The sequence below is a fragment of the Saccopteryx leptura genome, chromosome 6 (assembly GCF_036850995.1).
Source record: "Saccopteryx leptura isolate mSacLep1 chromosome 6, mSacLep1_pri_phased_curated, whole genome shotgun sequence".
Lineage (NCBI taxonomy): Eukaryota > Metazoa > Chordata > Mammalia > Chiroptera > Emballonuridae > Saccopteryx > Saccopteryx leptura.
The window spans coordinates 67971302-67997699 of record NC_089508.1 but is presented as its reverse complement, the minus strand read 5'-3'; the positions used below and the strand labels follow the sequence as shown (position 1 = coordinate 67997699).

General features: G+C 44.6%; 1 protein-coding gene across 1 annotated transcript in view; it reads left to right on the top strand.

The window, feature by feature from the left end:
• TMOD3 (tropomodulin 3) overlaps positions 1-26398 on the top strand; it is a 79622-nt gene that overhangs the window by 36923 nt on the left and 16301 nt on the right. Inside the window, exons 4-6 of the mRNA XM_066341771.1 lie at positions 11778-11900; positions 13216-13305; positions 26260-26390. Of these exons, the coding sequence (XP_066197868.1) occupies positions 11778-11900; positions 13216-13305; positions 26260-26390 (344 nt within the window). The remainder of the gene's footprint in view (positions 1-11777; positions 11901-13215; positions 13306-26259; positions 26391-26398) is intronic.

The following is a 26398-nucleotide window of genomic DNA, read 5'->3' as shown; positions in this document are numbered from 1 at the left end:
ACAGACTCCTGCATGCGCCTGACTGGGAACCACCCGGCATGCCCACCAGGGGGCGATGCTCTGCCCATCTGGGGTGTCGCTCTGTTGCGACCAGAGCCATTCTAGCGCCTGAGGCAGAGGCCATAGAGCCATCCTCAGTGCCTGGGCCAACTTTGCTCCAATGGAGCCTCGGCTGCGGGAGGAAAACAGAGAGAGAGGAAGGAGAGGGGGAGGAGTGGAGATACAAATGGGCGCTTCTCCTGTGTGCCCTGACTGGGAATCGAACCCAGGACTCCTACACGCCAGGCTGATGCTCTACCACTGAGCCAACTGGCCAGGGCTATAAGACCTTGTTTTATGGGAAGCTTTCCCTAGATAACTGTACCCACTATGGATAGTTCTTTCTGTCCAACATGTCTGTATATAATTTACATACTATAGAATGTGGCCTTTAAATGTTCCAGAATCATATACTGGAGGCTCTGTTACTAGGGTTCTTTTTAATTATTAACTTAGGGTTATTATGTCCTCCTGATGAAGTGCCCATTTTGTTATTATGAGATGACCTTTATCCCTGGGAAATGCTCTTTACCCTGAAATCTGCATTGTCTGATATTAATACAGCCAATCAACCTTGCTTTCTTTTGATTAGTGTTAGCATGGTATATCTTCTGTATTTGCTTCATCTGTTCTTTGTTTCTTTTCCTCTTTTTTTATATATATCTTCCGTGTCTCTACTTAACTTTTTGAACATATGAAATATAATTACAATAACTTTTAATGCCCTTATCTGCTAATTTTATCATCTGTCATTGCTAAGTCACTTTTGATGGATTGATTTTTTTTTCCTCTTATGAATCAACTTCTTGGGTGCTGGATAGTTTGGTTTCCCTACAAATGTTTTTTGAACTTCATGGGGGAAACAGTTTGATCCTTTCGGATCTTGCTTTTAAAATTGAGTAAGAGCAGTCTTCAATATAGGGCTAATTATTTTTCTGCTTCTGAGGGAAGATCCTTCTGAGTTTTCTACCCAGAATCTGGTGAATTATGAAATTTTCCAGTTTGGCTGGGGGGACAGGTTCTATTCCCATCCCTGCATGAGCCCAGGCACTGTTATCTCTGATATTTTCAGATTTTTTTTCATGGCCCAAGGTAGTTTCATCACATACACTTGCTGATCAGTAGTCTGCTGAATGCTAAGAGGTGGGTCTGCAGATCTCCAGGGCTCACTCTCTGCTTAACATTCCCTCTCTGGTACTCTCCTGCAAATGCTAGCTGCCTTGATCTTCCTGGACTCCTGTCCTGTCTCCTCGGTTCAAAGAGTTCCCCAGACCATGCCAGGGTTCCTGTTCCTGTTCTACAGCCTTGACACCTTCTCCAGGCAGTAGGGTGGGTGATTGATTATAGGGCTCACTTCATTTCTCATCTCTCAGAGGGTCAATGTCCTCTCTTACCTCATGATCAGTGTCTTGATAACATCAAATATTTTTTTTTTGTCCATTTTCAGGTTGTTCTAGTCATGTGGATAAATCCTGTCCCTAAACTCCCATCTCGGCCTCAAGTAAAAGTCTCCAGAATTATATATTCTAGGTAGCCTATATCCCCAACCAGACCCTAGGAGCCCCAAAGGAAAAGCTCTCTTATTTTATTTTCCTGACAGTGTTTTTCTAGCTCATAGTCTACTATACACAGACTCTCTAAATATTTGGTGAATATTTATTGATGATCACATTGCAGTATTGAGCAGGTGTTATGTGTGTTGTTGGGTCAAAAAATGCTTTTCTAGGACCTGTTACCTCATCCTTTAGTTGGGTTGATTAGAAGTTTTTGTGCTTTGCCCAAAGCGACCTGTGGCTATTATAGTGGCCTAATTGCCTTAAGTCTTTTCTGGAACAAGGTCCGTATATAAACATAAGACTAGGACCTTTTACCTCTGTAAAAATGAAATAACTAAGAGCCATCTCTGTTTCTAGTTGTTATACTTTTTATCTCCTCAGCAAGGTTGAGAGCTATGACTGAGATATCCTTAACAGTGTGATAGCTGTGAGTTGATGTCACAAAAAAAGAGGAGAACTAGTGAAGAAAGGTCCTGGCAGTGAAATTAACACATAATATCTCTTACTGATTTTGGAACAATGATTAGGATTTGGCAAGATACTCCTTTTTTCTTTTTCTTTTTTCCCCCCTCTTGACACAATCACAGGTTTGGATAAATGACATGCATTTAAGTTACTATTTTATGAATTCCTCTCCTGCTTTTTTGTTTCCTTAGGTACCATTTTATAGTTGCAGAAACATTACTGAACTATCTTAACATTTTTAGCAACCAAGAGGAATAGCCCTGATTTTGTTTGTTTCATTGGGGGGGGGGGGCTGTCTGGATATGTTATTTCATACTCATCTGAGAGATTGTTTTTCTGATCTATTCATTGTTTATTTTCATATTTTGCTACAATGGAAAGAACCATAATTTCAGCTTAAAAACTCCAGTGTTAGACTTTCCTATGTTACATAGTCTGCCGAAGAATAATAGTGAATAACTACTTTCTCAGACATTGTTATTTTCAAATAAATACAAATATAATAGTTATAAGTCAGGGGGTTTTACCGTATTTCAAGGAGAGGAAAAGTAAAATTAGAGCACTACAGGATGACTCATTCTAATCATTTTCAGAGCTATTATACAGGTAAGTGCTTGTCAGCTTGAGTAAGGTAAGAATCAGAACCATATATAATATCCATGCCTAGCCAACCCTCACTTCGAGTTTAAGAACCACTGATTTATCTACTTGTTAGTGTCTGGTGTTCAGTCCTCCTGGGTTGCTCGTTTGTTTTGGAATACACTCTGTCTCTCTCTGTCTCACATACACACACATGCACAGACAAATTCCAGGGGAAATAACAATAAAGAACATACCAGTTTCTTTATATATGTTAAATCATTTTATCAGGATGAAATTGAGATTTCTGTAAAGAATAATCCATAATTTGGAAAAACACATCAGAAGCAATATGATCATAATAAAATGGAATACTAATAAGTATGTTAATAGATGGTTTTGGTTAAAAACAATATCAAAATTTCTTACCCTCTGGAAAAACACAGGTAACTATGTAATACCTCTGCATCTAACTGGAAAGCAAACCATCAAACTTTGTGTTTCGGGACAGTGCTCCAACCAACCAAGTTACCCGGCCAGGGCCAAATTGGGAAGTTTGATTTCTTCAACTTTGTTCTTCTTTTTCAACAGTGTTTGGCTATTCTGGTTACCTTGGATTTCCACATGAAGTTTAGCATCACCTTGTCACTTTATGCAGATAGTAAGATTTGTTAAAGGTTTGTTTGTGTCTGTCAGTCAATTTAAAGAGAGCCCCTTAGATTTTGTAAACTTAAGTTCTGCCTATTTTATCCTTTCTTTTCTTTATTATTTTATTTTATTCTTTCTTATAAAAGTAATTTTCTATAACTAGATTTCATATGCATTAAAAGATAATTTTTATACTGTATTAGACTACCCTGAAGAAATATAAAGTACTTTTTGTATTGTTAAAAATACAGTACAGGGGGTCCTTGGATTACAACACATTTCCATTCCTACGACAGTGACATAACCCCGAATTTTGGTGTAAGTCGAAACACACCCTCACCTAAAGCAGAAGGAGTACTTGCACTTTTAACAGTCTAAAATGGTGTAGGTAAGCGTACTGGGGATGCCAACTCCCTCACTCATACACCGCATTACTGCTGTATTCTGCTGCATGCAACCAAACTAGTTATCCCACGTAGTCTGTAAGTATGACGCTAGCTAATGGCATAAGCCGTGACACTCACGTCTGAATTTTTTTTAAGTTTTTATGTGAGTATCATAAACTCGAAACGTCATAGGTTGAGGCTATCGTAACCTCTGGACCCCCTGTATTGTATAGGCTAAGTGCATCCACAACAAAAATCTCTGTACGGAGACATTATCATAAAGAGCAATGCCAGGAGAGCTTTTTAAGAACTGTATTAAAAAATAGTAAAATTCTGCCTTGACTGGTGGTGGCACAGTTTATAGAGCTTTGACCTGTGACGCTGAGGTCTCAGGTTCAAAATCCCAAGGTCTCTGGCTTGAGCACAGACTTGCCAGCTTGAGTGTGGGGTCATAGACATGATCCTATGGTTGCTGGCTTGAGCCCATAGGTCACTGGCTTGGCAGAGCCCCCCACCCCACCCCAGTCAAGGGACATATGAGAAGCAATCAGTGAACAACTAAAGTGACGCAGCTACTAGCTGATACTTCTCATCTCTCCCTTCCTGTCTGTCCTGTCTGTCTCTCTCACAAAAGGAAATACTGTATATCGCAGAAGAAATTCCATAAGCCCTTAGAGAGTTGTTTTGTTGTTTTTTGATGCGATTTATTTTGTATTTGTATTAGCAAAAGTTCATGTATGAAGAAAAATAAGATATGACTAATACCTCTGTGGAATGTGGATGAGGATAATAAAAACAGTTTAGATTTTTATAATGCTTTAGATTCCATTGGTCCCTAGAATAAGACATAGGCAGCTATTTGATAGCTTATGTGGTTTTGTTTAGTAAGTGAATGCCATAATCCAGTGGATCTTGACCCTGGCTGGTATGCATTAGAATCCCTAGAGAGCTTTTGAAAATCCAGATGACCCTTACAGCACACCAGACCAATTTAACCAGAATCTCTGGGGCTGAGACTTAGACATTAGAATTTTTAAAGTTTTCTGAGTGAATCTAGTGTGCAGCCAGTATTAGAACCACTGCCACAGACATTCAAAAATGCAGATGATATTGAGCTCGGGAAAGTGTAATTATTCTGAAATGGCAATTAAAAGTATGCCCTCTGGCCCTTGCAAGTTAAAAGTATGCCTCTGAATTACACTTTACTTATAATATCACCCACTGTGAAAAGTGCTGTGAATTATCAGAACATAATGATTTGAATTTGCTTTTCTCTGTGAACCAATAATAAAAGATTATTTAATAATCACCAGAATTCCAGGCCCTGGCGGGTTGGCTCAGCGGTAGAGCGTCGGCCTGGCGTGCGGGGGACCCGGGTTCGATTTCCGGCCAGGGCACATAGGAGAAGCGCCCATTTGCTTCTCCACCCCCCCTCCTTCCTCTCTGTCTCTCTCTTCCCCTCCCGCAGCCAAGGCAACATTGGAGCAAAGATGGCCCGGGCGCTGGGGATGGCCCCTTGGCCTCTGCCCCAGGCGCTAGAGTGGCTCTGGTCTCAAAAGAGCGACGCCCCAAAGGGGCAGAGCATCGCCCCCTGGTGGACAGAGCTTCGCCCCTGGTGGGCGTGCCGGGTGGATCCTGGTTGGGCGCATGCGGGAGTCTGTCTGACTGTCTCTCCCCGTTTCCAGCTTCAGGAAAAAAAAATAATAATAATAATCACCAGAATTCCAAAATTTGGTACTAAGAATATCAGTTATGCATACCACCGTATATATAGATAGGCATTGGTTTGAGAGGAAAGAGTCCGTGGCTCAAGAGTTAAGTTGAAAGCCACCAGTTTACGGGAAGAAGCACTAATTTAAGAGTTTGGGAGTCTGTGTTCCTAGTGTTAACTCTGCTGTGTAACTTTGAACCAGAATATTTAAATTATTCTTTATAAAAGTAAGTAGTTGAGGCCCTGGCCGGTTGGCTCAGCGGTAGAGCGTCGGCCTGGCGTGCGGGGGACCCGGGTTCGATTCCCGGCCAGGGCACATAGGAGAAGCGCCCATTTGCTTCTCCACCCCCCCTCCTTCCTCTCTGTCTCTCTCTTCCCCTCCCGCAGCCAAGGCAACATTGGAGCAAAGATGGCCCGGGCGCTGGGGATGGCCCCTTGGCCTCTGCCCCAGGCGCTAGAGTGGCTCTGGTCTCAAAAGAGCGACGCCCCAAAGGGGCAGAGCATCGCCCCCTGGTGGACAGAGCTTCGCCCCTGGTGGGCGTGCCGGGTGGATCCTGGTTGGGCGCATGCGGGAGTCTGTCTGACTGTCTCTCCCCGTTTCCAGCTTCAGAAAAGAAAAAAAAAAAAAAAAAAAGTAAGTAGTTGAACTGAAGGTGATCATCAAATAACTCAACCCATTGGATTGCCTGCTGTGTACAGGGAAGGATGCAGGGATGAACAGAACATTGAGAAGCTCACAGAAGACAGATGTGCAGGATGTGTAAGTGTAGCTGTAGTGAAATGTCCAGGGAACTAAGGAAGCACAGAACTACTTCATCAGGTGCAGTACTGAGACAAATGCATTCATGCACAAATTCCTTCTTCCCTACTAGCAGTACTCATTTCTGAAATACACTGATGGCGCCAGATGTTTATTTCTCTCACCATCCTTATAGCTGGGGCATGGTTGTGTGGCCCAGAGCTGGTCAGTAGGGTTAGAGGAGAGATCTATTGGGTGGTTTTCCTTATAAAACTTGACAATTGAGAAAGTGCTCTTCCAGCCTGATCTGCGCAGTGGCTAAAGCATCGACATGGCCCTCTGAGGCTGCTGGTGTAAAACCCTGGGCTTGCCTGGTCTAGGCACATATGGGAGTTGATGCTTCCTGCTTCTCCCCCTTCTCTCTCTCTCTCTCTCTCTCTCTCTCTCTCTCTCTCCCTCCCTCCCTCCCTCCCTCCCTCCCTCCCTCCCTCTCCCTCTCCCTCCTCCCCTCTCTGTAAAATCTAAAAAAAAAAGTGCTTTTCCTTCCCTCTCCTTCCTTCCTTCCTTCCTTCCTTCCTTCCTTCCTTCCTTCCTTCCTTCCTTCCTTCCTTCCTTCCTTCCTTCCTTCCTTCTTCCCTCCCTCCCTCCCTCCTTCCCTCCCTCCCTCCCTCCCTCCTCCCTTGTTGCATGAGGGAGGACATGATACTTAGTGTTACAAAGTTCATCTTGAACCTGATCAAGTGGTGGCACAATGAATAAGGTATTGACCTGGGATGCTGAGGACCCAGGTTCGAAACTCCAAGGTTGCTGACTTGAGCGTGGGATCGACTTGAGCCCAAAGGTCCTTGGTTTGAAGCCCAAGGTCGTTGGCTTTGAGCCCAGGGTTGCTGGCTTGAGAAAGGGGTCACTGGCTCTGCCCGAACCCCCAGCCAAGGCACATAAGAGAAGCAATCAGTAAATAAAGTGCCGCAACTGAGTTGATGCTTCTCATCTCTCTTCCTTTCTGTCTGGCCCCCTCTCTGTTGCTCCCTTCCTCTTGCCAAAAAACAACAAAAACAGACAAAAAACAACCAAGGTCATCTTGAGACTGGCGGGCTTGTACTGGTTATAGACAAAGAGAAGAATGAAAAGAGCCTGGATCTTTGATGTCACTGCTGAGCTGCTGAACTAGCCACATACATACCTGTGGGTTTTTTAAGTGAGATAGAAATACTTATAGTTTGAACCCTTGCTTCTTTAACAGTGGTCTGTGGATTAACAGTATCAGCATTGCCTGGCAGGTTGATGAGAAATGCAGAGTCTCAGAGCTCACATCAAACCTCCTGCATCAGAATCTGTACTTTAATACCATCACTAGTGATGAAATACACATTAAAACTTGAGAATCACCTGTTTGAACCACTTTTTTTTTTTAAATGTTCATTTTATTGATTTTAGAGAGAGAGATACAGACAGGAGCATAAATCTGTTCTTGTATGTGCCCTGACCATGGATCAAACTGGCACCCTTTTGTGCTTCAGATGATGCTCTTGTCAACCGAGCCATGGCCAAGGCTAAACCACTTTTAATTGGGTATTCTGTTATATGCAGTTTAATACATCCTTTTTAATGTAAATACATTGTGGATTGACCAAGTGATGTTTTTTAGGAATCAACTACAGTCCTCCGCTCTACCAGCTGAGCTATCGAAGGGACCAAGTGATGTTTTTTAAATAAGGAAATACTTGACTAGAAAAACTTCTGATTCAGATGTAGAAAGTTGCAAGAAACTTCTTATTCTCACCACAACAACCAAAACAAAGTTTACTCTGCGTGATCATAGTTGAAAATCAGAGAACTGAGGACACAAATCTAAATGGCTCCAGAAAGTGACAAGCCCTTTATGAAAAAGGTGATTTATTCTTGCTCTTTTTCCTGACTGAAGAGGAGGAAACCACCATAGAGAGGATGAGGAGCAGTCAGCCTAATTTTTAACAGACCTTTAATGACAGTTCTTAGATTCCTTCTTCCCTACTAGCAGAATTCATCTCTGCTAGTAAGAGCTGGCGGCATAGGTCCTGGCCGGTTGGCTCAGTGGTAGAGCGTCGGCCTGGCATGCAGAAGTCCCGGGTTCGATTCCCGGCCAGGGCACACAGGAGAGGTGCCCATCTGCTTCTCCACCCCTCCCCCTCTCCTTCCTCTCTGTCTCTCTCTTCCCCTCCCGCAGCCAAGGCTCCATTGGAGCAAAGATGGCCCGGGCGTTGGGGATGGCTCCTTGGCCTCTGCCCCAGGCGCTAGAGTGGCTCTGGTTGCGACAGAGCGACGCCCAGGATGGGCAGAGCGTCGCCCCCTGGTGGGCGTGCCGGGTGGATCCTGGTCGGGCGCATGCGGGAGTCTGTCTGACTGCCTCCCCGTTTCCAGCTTCAGAAAAATACAAAAAAAAAAAAAAAGCTGGCGAGATAGATTAGAAAAATCCAGAGAAGCTCTAGACCAGCAGTGTCCACTAGACTTTTCTGCAGTGATGGAAATATTCTGTATCTATGCTAAACAAATGTAGCTGTTGTGACTGAGAAACTGAATTCATAGTGTGAATTAATTTAAATTTAATTGGTCCCATGTTACTAGTGGCTACTACATTGGACAGTGCAGCCCTAGAGACAGAGTGAGACTGCACTAGCCACCAAGCAAGTCTTTGCTGTCAGTCTTCATTTAGTGCTAGGGATACTACTCAGAACAGAGGCAATGAAGCAGAGCTGAGAGTAGACTCCCAAGGCATAGGTTTTCAGATGGGTGGGGTTGGGGGGAGGGCAAGGGAGAGCTAGGAGAGATGAGAGAAATCCCTCCAGGCCATCCTTGGCTTCACCAGCTATGGGGCAGACAAGATAAAGATGGGCTGAAGCAGGGGTCCCCAGACTTTTTACACAGGGGGCCAGTTCACTGTCCCTCAGACTGTTGGAGGGCCAGACTATAAAAAAAACTATGAACAAATCCCTATGCACACTGCACATATCTTATTTTAAAGTAAAAAAAAAAAAAACCAAAATGAGAACAAATACAATATTTAAAATAAAGAACAAGTAAATTTAAATCAACAAACTGACCAGTATTTCAATGGGAACTACAGGCCTGCTTTTGGCTAGTGAGATCGTCATTGTCCAGTTCCATATTTGTCACTGCTAGCCGTAACAAGTGATATGACGTGCTTCCGGAGCCGTGATGCATGCATCCCACGTCACCGGAAGTAGTACTGTACGTGAGCGATGCCATGCTTTGCGGCACCACCACATACAGTACTCCTCTCACTGATCACCAATGAAAGAGGTGCCCCCTCCGGAAGTGCTGCGGGGGCTGGATAAATGGCCTCAGGGGGCCGCATGCAGCCCGCGGGCCGTAGTTTGGGGACCCCTGGGCTGAAGGATTAGCCAAGGCCCAGAAAGTATGGGATGGGCCTGGAAAACAGAGAGCTCCCTAGTCACCCAGAAAGCTGGCAACTGGGGTTACACACTGGAAGAAGTCTCTCACATTTCACAGTTCAAAAAAGTAGGCAGCTCAGGAGATCTCCAGAACCCTACCAGGCTTCTAATCCCAGGTCTTGTTCAAGAGAAAGTTCTGGTCCTGTCCTCAAAATATTTGAAGCCAGTGAGGAACTGAATTAAATAAAAGTAGCGACAAAGCCTGGATGTAGCTCCGCTATAGAGCATGTAGAACATGTTGATTCAGCTCTGATCTAAGGGGCATGCTCCTTTCAGTCTCTGCTATACTTTTATACAACACGCCCAGCACATAGTCAGAGACCTTAAGACAGAGGTGACCCATAGTCAAGAAAGTAAGGAATCAATAGAAGATTCAGAGGTGACCCAGATATTGGTGATATCAGGCAGAGATTTTAAGATTCCTATGACAGAAACATCAAAGAGTCTGATGGACAAGGTGCACAGTACATGTGTAGAAATGAGGAATTTTGGTGGAGATGTGGAAACTTTTTTTAAAAAAACGAAGTAGGCCCTGGCCAGTTGGCTCAGTGGTTGAACGTCGGCCTGTCATGTGGAAGTCCTGGGTTTGATTCCTGGTCAGGGCACACAGGAGAAGTGACCATCTGCTTCTCCACCCCTCCCCCTCCCTTTTCTCTCTCTCTCTTTCTTCCCCCCCACCCCCCACTCTGGCAGCCATGGCTTAAATGGTTCTAGCAAGTTGGCCCCAGGTGCTGAGAATGGCTCCATGGCCTCACCTCATGCACTGAAATAGCTTGGATGCCGAGCAATGGAGCAGTGGCCCCAGATGCGCAGAGCATCACCTCGTAGGGGACATGCTGGGTGGATCCCAGTAGGGACGCATGCAGGAGAGTGTCTCTCTGTCTCCCCACTTCTTGATTATTAAAAAAAAAAAGAAGTAAATGGAAATGCTAAAGATAAAAAATATACTATCAGGCCCTGGCCGGTTGGCTCAGTGGTAGAGCATCGGCCTGGCGTGCAGAAGTCCCGGGTTCGATTCCCGGCCAGGGCACACAGGAGAAGCACCCATCTGCTTCTCTACCCCTCTACCCCTACCCCTCTCCTTCCTCTCTGTCTCTCTCTTCCCCTCCCGCAGCAAGGCTCCATTGGAGCAAAGATGGCCCGGGCGCTGGGGATGGCTTCTTGGCCTCTGCCCCAGGCGCTAGAGTGGCTCTGGTCGCAACAGAGTGACGTGCCGAAGGGGCGGAGCATCGCCCCTGGTTGGCGTGCCGGGTGGATCCTGGTCAGGCGCGGCGCATGCGGGAGTCTGTCTGACTGTCTCTCCCCATTTCCAGCTTCAGAAAAATACAAAAAAAAAAAAAATACACACACACACACACACACACACATCAGAAATTAAGATCCTTTGATGGGCTTAACAGAAAATACTTAACCAGTCATGGCCAGATTTCTGGGAGCAATATGTATTGTGAAAGGATTTCTTATTTACACTAATTGGTATTTACCTTGAACAAGAAGTATGTAACTCAATGGACTAATTATAAGCCCACAAACATTCCTTTTAATAGAGCACTGCATAGATTCATTAGGCCACATATTCTCATTTGTTTTTGTTAGTTTCCTGATAGAAAACAAAGTAATTGGCACTTCTGTAAGTAGATCATTTAGTTAGCATTTTCACCTGTCTTGGGAAAGAGATTAGAAGCAGTTTTAGTAATCTAGTCCCTCCCATGTGTGAGTACATCTTGTTTGGTCAGCTTGTGCTGCAGCTGTACCATTATCACTTACTAGTCCCTTCGTATTTATAATCTTGCATTGAACATACGGTAATAATATACTGATCTTTCACATAATAAGACTATAGGTTTCTAGGATAACTAGTTTCTTAATAGGTAACCTTGTTAGTGTCCATCAACCCTTAGAGACATAGTGATCAAAAGTTTCAGACTAACCCTCAGGACATACAGGGATTTGTTTGTGATTGGGACTTGAATTTCTGGAAAACTAATTGCCTCTGCGAACTGTTAACAGTTGTTTGCTTAAGAATAAGAAAGTGAAATTTCTTTTACTTTTAAAATTTTTATTAAATTTTTGTGTTTTTTCCTTAACTTTTGACTTTGTTTTAGATTCACTTGTGCATACTTTTAATAATTTTTTATTAGGAGAATAAACTGGTAATGAGTTAATGGCAGTAGTAAATTAACCAACTGCTTTATTTTACAGGGAAAATATTTATCCCTAAACAGAAACCTATACAGACTTTTACAGAAGAAAAGATATCTCTTGATCCAGAATTAGAAGAAGCTTTGACAAGTGCTTCTGATACAGAATTGTGTGACCTCGCAGGTATCTCCTAAAACACATTACTTTGAGAATGAGTAGGGCGGGAGGGGAATATCAGCACACACCTATATACATTATGCAGATGTTTTCTTTGTTAGCAAAGTGCTGTTAAATCCGTGACCACATATTTGGCTTTGCATCTTACACTCTAAATCTGACACAAAAGAATTTCATTTCTTTTCATTCTCTTAGTGGTAAAGTTTTTAAATTGGATTTATCATATTATTTGACATCTTTTCCCATGTTGTCCATTTTGAAGGTCTTTATAAAAATCTCTTATCAGCTGGTGCTCAGCTAGAACCCATCTCATCTGAGCACCAGAAAAGAGTCTCCAGGGTCAACTGCTGTCTTATTTTATCAAAAAGACCCCAAGGTGGGTAACTGGAAAGTAGATGAGACAGTCAGCCCCGAGCTATACTCACCACTTCCCCAACTTCTCTGAGATACATATGGAACATTCCAAACCTCCCTGTTCCTTTCGTCATTGCCAGTTCCTTATGAGGACCAGTATCTCCCCCACCTACTCTCACACACCCATTTTCCTACAGAGAGAAATATGACACGTGGGGAGATCTTAGTCCCAAGTAATCTCCAAAACTAATATGTTTGAAAGGATCGATGATAATTCTTTGGGAAAGGCCCTGGAAAAGGACAGTCAAGGTTTTTTGCCACAGCCAGAGCAGATGACTTATTTCTGGGGGATAGTGAGACTTGATAGATTTGTAAATTCATCAGCATGCAATGAGCCACCAGCACACTGTAGCTTCTGCCTTATTTATGCAAAAGGGCATCAAAAAAGAAAGCCAAATTTATTTCTCCAAGTGTCATTTTTAGGGGTGTTACTTTAATCTTAAGTGTGAGAGTTCAACTATACTATATTAACTAAGATACGAATGTAAATAGAGTTAACAAATGTAAAAATAGTGATGTTTAAGGTGAAAATCTGCCTTCTATTGCATATGTTGAGAGAAACCTTGTGAGAAGGACAAACAGCAAAAATAGATTTTAGCCACCAGATGGAACTAAGCATGGATTTGCATTTACGTTTAGGTTGGTTCCAGCTGTATGTCTGAATTGAGAAATGTGGGGAAATCTAAATTCAGAACTGTGGGGAAAATATTAAAAGGCATTGATGAGAAAGAGATTATGGGTGCTTAATCACATTATCTCCACTTTTTTTGGCTGTAAAATCTGTATTTAATTGAGTAGGAAAATGTCCAGAGAACATTCAAATCATTGATAGAAATTTTGGGGTGTAAAATTAATTCTTTATGTTTAAAACTGATGGAAATATAACTTTCTTTTTCTATCTCTGTAGCTATTCTTGGGATGCACAATTTGATAACAAATACCCAGCTCTGTGATATAGTGGGAAATAGTAATGGTGTCGACCAAGAACATTTTTCAAGTAAGTACTTACAATGCTTTGTGAATTCCAGTCCTTTGTTTAATTAAATATATTTTGTTTTCTCTGTGCATCAGCTTCAGTGTATAGATATGTAAGGCTGGTGGCTGAGGCCAGGCAGGTTCACAATGGATTTGGCAGACGGTAGAGGAACTGCCAAGTCGGAAAGCAGTGGGCCATTCCCATTTACTGGAGGCTCACAGAGGGTTGAGTGAATAAGCAAAGGAGAACCGCTTTTTGCAGTGGAGGGCAAGGGATGAGGAAAACCGCCCCTCACAGGGGTAGCTGAGGGAATCTGGGAACCACGCCTCATGGTGGGAGGAGAGCAATGTGGGAGAATCGCCCAGGGAAAGCACCTGTAGCTTTTCATAGAGACACACACGTGGCTTTCTGCCACGTGCTCATGCACTAATTGTGCAAAGTGCTTGCAGCCGGGGAACCAGAGAGCAAGCCTAACACAGCTGTTTTTCCCACATTCCATCCCTTTAGGGTTGCTCGCCTCATAATCTGCATAACAGGTATCTTCTGGGATGGTCCCTGAGAGAGGAGTGAGGTACAGTACATAAACAGAAATAGTACAGACTACAGTAACAGAATTACAAAAGCACAAGCTATATGACAGCAAAGATGGTGTGCCGGCCTGCTGCTGGAGATGCCCATCATCCTTAGAGGGGAACCCCCTTTGGTGTTCGACCTCCTGGGTCTCCTCCGTCAAGGCATGCAAGGCCTGGCTTTCAACGTCCTGTAAGCTATGGGCGAAAAGAGAGAGTGGTCAGCGACACCAAAAGAGACAAATCTTTTCCTTCTGGCAGAATACAGGCCAGAGTTCTGTCTGCTGACAGCACAGCAGTAAGTACCAGAGGCCACCTCAGGTGGGTGTACCAAACCTTATTGGCCTGCACACCAAGATCTGCTGATTCTGTGTGCAACCAGTGGGAGAACTCATTATAGGCCATGAGGAGATTACAAAGGTGCCCTTTATAATGCTGTCCCCCTGAGCTCTCAAGGGATAATATGCTTCTATCTTAGGTGGCGCGGTGCTAGTGGCCCAGAGAGTTAACTGGAGGTCCACCTCTAGCCCTTTACCCCATGGTGCCAACAAGGCCATCCATTGTAGGTGAGAGGGCCTGTACAGTCCAGGGCCATGTCCATTGAGGCTGTTGACCTTTGAGGAGGGCTGTTGGGACAGGCAGGAGCACATTACCCTGCTGCCCAAAGTTCAGCTTGAGTAAAGTGTCCTTTGTGCATATCTGAACTGAATGGGAGCAGCTGCCTGGTGCCGTAGGGCCTCCACTAGTGTGAGGCCCCCCTGTCAAGGTCTCTTGTTTAAAATCCAGAGTACCATCCACAAGTGGTATGTCCATCCAGTAAGGGAGCTGGTGCCCTGCTTTAAGAGTCAATTGTACTGCTCAGTGATACCAGCAGCCTGGGGGTGGTAGGGAACATGGTACTTCCAGTCCACCCCCAGGTCTTGAGCCCATTGCTTCACCATAGAACCAGTGAAATGGGTATCATTGTCACTTTCAAGGACCAGCAGCCACCTGTACACAGCACTCAGGTGGTTCAGAGCCTATATGACTGCCCTCTGGTCTGGATTACAGGCAGGGTAAACAGTAAGCAGACGGGTGACAGTATCTACACAAGTGACTGCATACTGGTACCCATCTGACTTTGGTAAGGGTCAGTGACATCTATTTGCCACCTTGTCAGCGAAACACGACCTCTCTCGATCTGTCCAGGTGATGCCAGTTGTCTCCAGGGTGCTCCTTGGAACACACTGCACATTGACCACAGCTATAGGTACCTCTGCATAGGACACAGAGAAGTTCCATGCCTTGACTGGAGCCCACGTAATTTTCTGCCCTGCATGGAGCAGACGATGTTGGAGCCACTGCACCACATCACCTGTGGGTGCAGTCTCCAACCATCACACTGTTGCCAAGGTGTCTACCTCATCCTTCCCAGGATGGGCTAGAGGGGCATGCCCTGTGACATGATATACTGTCACCTGCTTCTGATGTCTGGTTTCCCGTAAGTCCTGCCACGTGGCCTGACCCACTAGCAGATGGTGCATTATCATCCACTGGTTAATGTGCCAAGTAGCAATCCAAAGGATCATTCCATGATAGCCAGCCCAGCTGTCAGTGCAAATCACCAGAGGTGAAGGTTTATTGTGCGTAACTTTTCATATGGCTCTTAATTCCACCCATTAGCCACTTTGGCCTGTACCTGTGTCTATCCAAATAGTTTCAGTGGCCGGATGGAAGGCTATGACCATCTACCTGGCAGGTTGGCTCCTGCTAGAACTATCAGTGTACCAGGTATCTTTGGGGATGGATGTCCGCCCCTCCTGGTAGGGACTGACTTCAGGTTCTGCCTCCTGAGCCCCAGCTGCACCTGACTCTAGGGTCACAAAGGTGACTGGACCCAAGACTTCCTGCAGTTCTGCCCTCAAGCGGGCTGGTGCTAAGAGCACAGCATTGTTGCAAGTAGGCACCCCACTTGGCCAGGGTGGAGGTTTGGGCCTTATCACTATGTGGTTTGGTTGCCCAGTCTCTCACCCTTCCCACAGTGGGGTGTGTTGTCTTGACCATAACTGGAATTGTTGTCATAATACACTCAGTGGCTAGGATGGTGGCATACATGGCTGCCAAATGTTTCTCCACTAGTGAGTAACGGACTTCAGCACCTTTCCACGATTGGGACCAAAACCAAATAGACTGTCATAAGCGCTCTGTCTGTTGCCACAAGCCCCATCCAAATGCCTCAGAGGTTATATGGATGTCAGTCTCATAGGGTTTGGTGGGGTCAAGCACATTCAAGGCCTGTGCTGCCTTCACAGCTCTTTTAGCTGCTACAAAAGCACCTTCTGCCTGCTCAGTCCAATCCCAGTGAACCCCCTTCCAAATAAGGTTATATAGGGGGTGCAGTAACAGAGCCGGATGGGGTATAAATGCTTGACAGTACATCAGCGGACCTAGGAGTTCCTGTAACTGCTTTACTGTAGTGGGCACAGGGAATGCCTGGATCTGATCTATTTCCACATCAGTGATAACTTTCATCCTACCCAGCCAAACAACCTCCAAGAATTAAACAGATAATCCAGGTCCTTGAAATTTGCCCTTATTAACTGCTCAGCCACAAACTTTCAAATGGGACAGCAGGGTAGGGACTGCTTGCTTCAATTCTGGAAGAGAGTTACTGGTTAGCATGATATCATCAACATATGGTACATACAAACTGCCTCCAGCTGTTTCCATTTAGCCAGGTCAGCAGCCACCAACCCGTGACATAAGGTGGTGCTATGCAATAGCCCTGTGGTAATGCTGTGAAGGTCCATTGCCACCAAGTGAAGGCAAATTGGTCTTGACTCTGCAGTTATATCAATAGAGAAAAAGGTGTTAGCCAAATCTGCCACAAAGTGATATGTCCCCAACTCATGGCTTAGCGGATCCATCAGGTTAGCTATTGAGGGAACAGCAGCGTGCAAAGGGGGAATAACTGTATTAACTTCTCTGTAATCTACAGGGTATGTCCTTCGCCACTTTCCATCTGGCTTGCACACAGGTCATCCCAGGGAGTTGTAAGGGCTATGCACCAGCTGGATGATCCCCACATTTTGTAGTTCGAGGGTTGTCCCTGTGATTTCTTCATAACTACCTAGTAGGTGGTACTACTTTGTGCTAGTCATGCACCAGGGAACAGGTAATTGCAAGGGGGGATGTGCTGTATGTCCCCACAACACTGCCTTCACAACCCAAATCCACAGGTGGAACTCTGGCTGCAGTCTTCAACCACAGTCCTTGTAAGACATCTACTCCCAAAATATATTCAGGAATAGGAGATACATATACCTTACATGGCTTAGGAGGAAGTCTTCCTATCCCCAATGGAATAGTTATTGGCTTCACTCAAACAGTTGGCCCTCAAACCCGTCAATGGCCACCAGAGTCCCAGCAAACCGCTCTGGGTTCCCATAAAGGAGGGAACATTCTGCACCTTTATCCACCAAGGCCAACACCTGTTGTACATTAGAAGGGTGCCAGTGGATTGCCATTTGCACATGGGGCCTCTGGTTTCTACCTGTCCTTGTTAGGTCCCTGGGCCTTCCCCCTATTCAAACTAGAACATGTCTTAGGGATCCTGCATTCCCTCGGCTCTCTCCATCATAAAATCTTGTAACTGTGCCACCCAAGCACAAACCATTTTATTGGTAGCTGCTGGGGCCATTCATTTCAGTGGCTGGAACCTCTTCTGGTTTAAGCTGCCACCAGAGCTCCAAAAGAACTTTATTATTAGTTTTCCCATCTAATTTCTCCCTATCTGCCCCAGCCACAATCAAATCTACTCTCATCTGTGTTCATGTTACCTTTATAGGCCTATTTCTCTTGTTAGTATGGGGGGGCAGCATAGGCAGCAGCCTGCACAGCCTTATGATTCCATGCTGTCTCCACCTCCCTCTAATCTGTCACAGTCTGTGTAACTCCATTGATGGGCTCCCCCGCATAGGGCCTTAAGATAGCCACTAGTGAACCAAAAGGGGCTGATGGGGCACTACAGAGAATAAGGCCCCTCATCCCTGCTGTAAACACTTCATCTGGCCCACAGAACTTCAGGTTGAAAGCAGCATTCTTCATACCTAGTTCTCAGGTATACTGCTGCAGCTCAGTATATAACTGCCACTGTCTTACTGCCCCTGGCAGGTCTCCAGCATTCTGCCAAACTGTACGAATGGCAGCCATCACCCATTCTAATAGGGTATGGTTTCCTGAGGTGTCATGGTAGTTCTGAAGGTGCTGCCTCAAGAAGTGTGTGGTAATGGCAACTAAATTCTCCATCTCTGTTCCAGAGATCATAATGCCATCCACTCTTATGTCCCACAGCTGCAGCAATCAAACTACCAGGGACTCAGTGGGGTCTCTGCCTGCATTTCACCCTTAATTCCCATCAACTCTGTCTGGGTGTAGGACCAGATCACAGAATGCTCAAAGTACTTGTGGAGAGGGTTATGCCTGGCCCTGGGGCACTTTTGGCTGCTGGGTTTTTACCTTCTGGGTGACCACCAGCCAGGCTTTGAGTCTGCCAATGGCAGTTTCAGCTCAGACCTCCTCCAAGGAGGAGTCGGAAATGCCTGCACCTGCCACTGTGCTGGCACAAATACAGCTCCACTTCAGCTCTTGTGGCTGCCAGCTCTCGGCCTGAAGCGGAGACTCAAGCTTTTGAACCCACAATTGTTTCTTTAACAACTATCGCTGCCGGCATTCTGTTTCTAAGGCAAACTGCAGCTCTTGAACCCATAATTCCTTCTCAAGCAACCATCCCAATTCCTGACACCCATTGGTGTTCGGCCTGCATTTCACACTGAAGCACTTTTTTTTTTTTTTTTTTTTTTTTTTACAGGGACAGAGAGAGAGTCAGAGAGAGGGATAGACAGGGACAGAGAGAGATGAGAACCGTCAATAATCAGTTTTTCGTTGTGAGACCTTGGTTGTTCATTGATCACTTTCTCATATGTGCATTGACCATGAGCCTTCAGCAGACCGAGTAACCCCTTGCTTGAGCCAGCGACCTTGGGTCTAAGCTGGTGAGCTTTTGCTCAAACCAGGTAAGCCCGCGCTCAAACTGGTGACCTCAGGGTCTCGAACCTGGGTCCTCTACATCCCAGTCCGACGCTCTATCCACTGCTTGGTCAGGCCACAATGAAGCTCTTGAAAGCAGTTGGCTTCTTTCTCCAGCGATTGTTTCCGTTCAAGCTGTCATTGGTTCTCAGCCTGTAGTCTGAACTTGAGTTTTCGAATTTGCGACTCTTTCTCCAGTGACCATTCCAGCTCATTCTGTTGTTGATGCTCAGTCTGCAGCTCATCCTGGAGCTTTTGACCTCATGTAGCCTCTGCACAAAGCTTTCAGTTTCTTTTTGCAGGGCTGCACAAAACACCCCCCCACACACACACAGCCCCCATCAGGATAGCCACAGGGAACCATATACTGGAGAACAATGCCCACTGCTCTATCCTACTCTTCAGATTGGCAGCTCCATACCAGTCTGATCCAAATCCTGTTCACAGTGCCAGATGTAATGCCGGTGGCCGAGGCCAGGCAGGTTCAAGTGAATTCAGGTAGACGGTAGAGGAACTGTGGAGCCAGAAAGCATTGGGCCATTTGGTTTATTGGAGGCTCACAGAGACGGGTAAGGACATAAGGAAAGGAAAACCCCTTTTTGCAGTGGAGGGCAAGGTATCAGGAAAACCACCCCTCATGGTGCCAGCTGAGGGAATCGGAACCACACCTCATGGTGACAGGATAGTGAGCTGGGAGAGTCGCCACTGAGAGGAAAGCACCTGTAGCTTTACATAGAGATACACACGTGGATTTCTGCCACGTGTTCACGCACTAATTGTGTCAAGTGCTTGCAGCCAGGAAACTAGCAAGCAAGCCTAACCACAGCTGTTTTCTCCACAATATATCAAATGTTATATATATATACTAAAACCAAAGATGTCAGTTAGGTGATATTGATATAGAAAACCATTGAAAATGGAATACTAAAACCTGACCTGTGGTGGTGCAGTGGATAAAGCGTTGACCTGGAATGCTGAGGTCACTGGTTCGAAACTTTGGGTTTGCCTGGTCAAGGCACATACAACAAGCAAGCAATGAATAATTAAAGCAACTATACTTCTCACTCCCTGACTCTCTTCTCTCTGTAAAATTAATAAATCTCTTTAAAAAAAGAAAACGGGGCCTGACCAGATGGTGGCGCAGTGGATAGAGCGTCGGACTGGGATGCAGAGGACCCAGGTTCAAGACCCCAAGGTCGCCAGCTTGAGCGCGGGCTCATCTGGTTTGAGCAAAGCTCACCAGCTTGGACCCAAGGTCACTGGCTCAAGCAAGGGGTTACTCGGTCTGCTGAAGGCCCATGGTCAAGGCACATATGAGAAAGCAATCAATGAACAACTAAGGTGTTGCAACGAAAAACTGATGATTGATGCTTCTCATCTCTCTCCATTCCTGTCTGTCCCTATCTATCTCTCTCTCTGATTCTCTCTCTCTCTCTCTTGATGTGTCAAAAATGTAACCACTTTCACCTCACCAGTAATACTGATGCTAAACAGTGTGTTGATAAAACTTGGCTTTTGTTGACATTTAAAGAAATTCACCACAGGCCCTGGCTGGTTTGCTCAGTGGTAGATTCTTGGCCAGGTATGTGGATGCCCCAGGTTCGATTTCTGGTCAGGGTACACAGGAGAAGCAATCACCTGCTTCACCACCTCTCCCCCTTCTCTCTCTGTCTCTGTTTCCCCCTCTCTCACTCCTCCTCCCCCTTTCCAATTCCTGCAGCCATGGCTCAATTGATTGGAGCCAGTTGGCTCCAGGCACTGAGGACAGCTCCCTGTGGTCTCTGCCTTATGCACTTAAACTAGCTTGGTTGCCAAGCAACAGAGCAACACCCCAGTTGGGGCACATGCAGATGTCTGTTTCTCTCCCTCTCCTGCTCTCCATTAAAAAAAGAAAAGAAATCTACAACAATGCTTGACATATACTACATTATAAATCAGATTTAGGAGAAACCAGAGAACTACTCATTCCAACCCTTAAACCTTTTTTTTTTTTTTTTTTTTGTATTTTTCTGAAGCTGGAAGCGGGGAGAGACAGTCAGAGAGACTCCCACATACGCCCGACCGGGATCCACCTGGCACCTCCGGGGCGTCGCTCTGCCGCGATCAGAGCCACTCTAGCGCCTGGGGCATAGGCCAAGGAGCCATCCCCAGCGCCCGGGCCATCTTTGCTCAAATGGAGCCTTGGCTGCGGGAGGGGAAGAGAGAGTCAGAGAGGAAGGAGGGGGGGGGTGGAGAAGCAAATGGGCACTTCTCCTATGTGCCCTGGCCGGGAATCGAACCCGGGTCCCCCGCACGCCAGGCCGACGCTATAAACCTTTTCATCTGATGCAAGTTATTAAATAGTCCAAAGCCTTTTAAAAAAATTCATGTATAGGGTGTTTTTAAATTTTCAAAGTAATATAGACTTTTTTGGCACAGTTAAACAACACGTAAGTGTATAAGGTCAGAAGTAAAAGTGTCTGCTCATAGCCGTCATGCCTCCTTCCTGCCCGCCAACCCTGTTAACAATTTCTTGTATAATCCTTCTAGATTTTGTACTGTGTTAATACAGATTTATATATGTATATTTAGACTTGTTTACAAAATTTGTATCATACAGGCCCTGGCTGGTTGGCTCAGTGGTAGAGCGTCAGCCCGGCGTGCAGGAGTCCCGGGTTTGATTCCCGGCCAGGGCACACAGGAGAAGCGCCCATCTGCTTCTCCACCCCTCCCCCTCTCCTTCCTCTCTGTCTCTCTCTTCCCCTCCCGCAGCCAAGGCTCCATTGGAGCAAATGATGGCCCAGGCGCTGGGGATGGCTCCATGGCCTCTGCCTCAGGTGCTAGACTGGCTCTGGTTACAACAGAGCAAAGCCCCAGATGGGCAGAGCATCGCCCCCTGGTGGGCGTGCCAGGTGGATCCCGGTTGGGCGCATGCGGGAGTCTGGCTGACTGCCTCCCTGTTTCCAGCTTCAGAAAAATACAAAAAAAAAAAAAGTTTAAAAAAAAGTATCATACTATAGATACTTATAATGTAATTTTTCAAAAATAATGCTATTGGCTGGTTTTCTGATGCTGACTATGGGTCATGTTCTGTGCATAGCTCTTGAATATGAATTGTTTTCATTTAATCCTTAAAACAGTTCTATGAAATTATTATCCTTTATTTTCATGTAAGGGAGTTTAGATTTTAGAATGATTAAGTAACTAAGTTAAATTTCACACAGAGTTAGTGATGAGGCTTTTAACTTATGCTATATAGCAGTGATTTCCCATCAGTGTGCTGCAAGAGTTTTTAAAACGTGCAAAACATGCAAGAGTTTTTAAAACGTGCAATAATCAGGGGCTCTGACCTCTTTTCCCTTAGATTGTCAAATAAAAAAACGACAGCAGCCAATATAACAATAGCCATACGATGTGAATGAATTGAAATTATACCCTTTTGATGTTGTTAGGTTGGCAAAAAAACATTATTTTGGTGTAGAGCAGAATTTTAGTAATTAGTTTATGTGTGCCATGAGATGAAAAATTTGAAAATCACTGCTATATAGTATATCTCTTAGCGATATATCATGTACATATATAGCTGCCTCACCCAAACCTCTGTGTAACACTCCATTTGTGAATGTACTATGATTTGCAAATCATAATACTTTTTGTTGTAGAAATGTTTAAGCATGCATAATAGAAGGGAGAATAATATATTCATCACCCAGCTTCAGCTGTTATTAATATTTTGCCAGTCTTGTATCATCCATCATCTGCCACTCTCCCTACCCCTTCTACTTTTTTCTTGAAATATTTCATAGCAGACTTGTTTATTTGTATTACTTTACTCATAAATATTACCATATGTGTCTCTCCCAAATACTTTCTATTTAATATACCATTATCAAACTTAAAAATTAACAATAATTCCTTATCAAATAGTCCATGTTCATATTTCCCCTATTCTCAAAAATGTTATTTCACAGTTTGTTAAAATCAGAATCCAAATAAGGACCACAGATTGCATTTGGTTTCAGTTTTTCTTAATTTCTTAATAGTTCCCCTCTTCAGCCACTCTCCCCTTTCTTCATGCCATGATTAAGAGACTGAGCTATTAGTTACATAGACTTTTCAACAGTCTGGATTTGGCTGATTGCAATCTTGTGGTATCATTTTACATGTTTGTGTAACTCCTATGTTTCTATAAGCTGTTATTTATTTTCTAGGGCCCTGGTCGGCAAACTGAGGCTCATGAGCCACATGAGGCTCTTTGGCCCCTTGAGTGTGGCTCTTCTCTCCCACAAAATACCACGTGCGGGCACTACCTCAATAAGGAATGTACCTACCTATATAGTTTAAGTTTAAAAAATTTGGCTCTCAAGGCCCTGGCCAGTTGGCTCAGCGGTGGAGCATCGGCCTGGCATGCGGGGGACCGGTTTCTATTCCCGGCCAGGGCACATAGGAGAGGCGCCCATTTGCTTCTCTGCCCCCCCACCTCCTTCCTCTCTGTCTCTCTCTTCCCCTCCCGCAGCCAGGGCTCCATTGGAGCGGGGATGGCCCGGGCGCTGGGGATGGCTCCTTTGCCTCTGCCCCAGGCGCTGGGGTGGCTCTGGTCGCGCTGGGGCGGCGCCCCGGAGGGGCAGAGCATCGCCCCCTGGTGGGCAGAGCGTAGCCCCTGGTGGGCGTGCCGGGCGGATCCCGGTCGGGCGCATGCGGGAGTCTGTCTGACTGTCTCTCCTTGTTTCCAGCTTCAGAAAGGTACAAAAGAAAAAAAAATAAAAATAAAAAAAATAAATAAAAAATTTGGCTCTCAAAAGAAATTTCAGTTGTTGTACTGTTGATATTTGGCTCTGTTGACTAATGAATTTGCCGACCACTGTTCTAGGGGCTTGATCAGGTGCGATATTTTGGCAAGGATGCTTCCTAGGTGGTGATTGAATCACATTAGGAAGCATATCAACTCTGATCATACATCTTTTAGAAATGTGTTAAGAGTGATCAGTGGGTTCAAATTTTGGCAACCTGATCCATCCATTTAAAGTTCCCATGAATCTTTCAGAATGGTTTCAGCAACCCATTGACTGGATCCATTATTTCATTAGGGAGCAAGGCTATTTAAATACATACATTCTGTGAAGTGGGGAAAGAAATAATTTGGCTTTTAGAACATTTAGAATTGAGGAAGAACTTGTTCAACTTTCCATTCAGTGAGGAAGCTCTTCTCCAGGTCCCTTGATCTGCCATTGTATGTGGGGGGGGGGGGGGAGATAAGGCCAGAAGAAAGGGAGATGAGAAGCATCAATTCTTCGTTGTGGCACCTTAGTTGTTCATTGATTGTCTTCTCATATGTGCCTTGACCAAGGGGCTATAGCAGAGCGAGTGATCCCTTGCTCAAAACAGATGAGTCCACACTCAAGCCGGTGACTTCGGGGTTTCAAACCTGGGTCCTCTGCATCCCAGTCCAATGCTCTACCCACTGTGCCACCGCCTGGTTATGCTTGATCTGCCATCTTGAAGAAGCCTGCCCTGGTGAACTTAGTGAGAGGGAGCCCACTCTGTTCTTTCAGCAGAGCTCTGTTAGGAAGTTCTTGGTACTGAACCAGATCCTGCCTTCCGGCAGTCTACACCTTTTCTAACCCAGCCTTTCAGAACAGCCTGGAATTTCTCTCTTCTTATACAAGATAAATCTGAAGACAATGAGTATACTTTCTTTTAATATATACTTTCAGGCTAAATTTATTTAGATCTTTCAACTGTTCTTAGGCAAAATAATTTTCAGATCTTTGTCTAAGTCAGGGGTCGGGAACCTTTTTGGCTGAGAGAGCCATGAACGCCACATATATTAAAATGTAATTTCGTGAGAGCCATACAACAAACGACCCATGTACCTTACACATTATCCAATAAAAATTTGGTGTTGTCCCGGAGGACAGCTGTGATTGGCTCCAGCCACCCACAACCATGAACATGAGCAGTAGGAAATGAATGGATTGTAATACATGAGAATGTTTTATATTTTTAACGTTATTATTTTATTTATTTTTATTAAAGATTTGTCTGCGAGCCAGATGCAGCCATCAAAAGAGCCACATCTGGCTCGCGAGCCATAGGTTCCTGAACCCTGGTCTAAGTTGAACTCAGGCTGCTGCTTGTGGGTGTATGTGTGTTTGAAAAGAACAAGGTACTCTTAGAGGGAATTTATTGGATGAGTAAGCAGTATACCTTGTCCTAAGATGAATTTTGCTCCTAACAGCTAGAGGAGGGCAGATGGGAAGAGCTAACTCAGACAGTGATCCTGTCGATCTTTCCATGTCTGTTCTTAACATTTTGTGGTCAGTTGACTCTTTGAGAATCTGATGCTACAGATGTTCTCCCCAGAAAATTTATCTATAAAAGTTTGCCTGTAATAATGGTTCATAGACCTCCACACGTCAAAGCACATATATCTTGCCTGACCTGTGGTGGCGCAGTGGATAAAGCGTCGACCTGGAAATGCTGAGGTCGCTGGTTTGAAACCCTGGGCTGCCTGGTCAAGGCACATATGGGAGTTGGTGCTTCCAGCTCTTCCCCCCCTTCTCTCTCTCTGTCTTTCCTCTCTCTCTCTCTCTGTCTCTCCTTCTCCTCTCTAAAAAATGGATAAATAAAGCACATATATCTTATTAGAGAGTTCAAGACTCCAGGTCCTCTTTCAACTTTGCATGTGTGTCCTGATCATGTGTGTGGGTGTGGTATGTATGGCACAAGATTGAGGGTAGGAATAAAGGAAGGAACTTTTGAGATGTCTGATTTGGTAGCTCTTCTGTGTAGGATTACCTCTTTGTCTCCCCATTCCTTATTCCTACTCTTCTTCCTAATAGAGAGTTCACCCCTTCCTCACCCTGGAGTGCTGCCTACAGTACTACAGGTATTGTGTACTACCATCACCTTATTCTTCTCATCAAGGCTGTTTTTCTTTAAGTCTGGCTTTTACTACCTTTACAGTAATTACTTGTCAGATCTCCTAGACAGGTGTTAGATTTGATCATATTTGAACTTTATTGCTAAAAATAAATGGGATCGTTAGGCTGTATTGTCAAATACAGTTTAGTGGTAAAGGTATCTTGTAATACACCAAGAGGCAGTGAAAATATTCATTTTTGAAGACTAATATATTGCAAATAAAGTATTGAATTATTTTTGGTATATAATAAAATTTTACTTGAGCACTTTAATTATGTGTCAACACATAAAGGATATTTTAGAAATTGTGGGGAAGAAACTTTTAAATTAGTTATACTGAGCTATGTGTGTATGTTATTTGTTACCACTTTAATATATGCATCCACTGTAATAGAATGAACCACTAGTTTCTTGCTCTTCTCGTTTCTTACTACAGATGTGGTAAAAGGTGAAAAGATTGTTCCAATATTTGATGAGCCACCAAATCCAACCAACGTTGAAGAGAGTTTAAAGAGAATTAAAGAAAATGATGTTCGCCTTGTTGAAGTTAATTTGAATAATATAAAAGTAGGTGT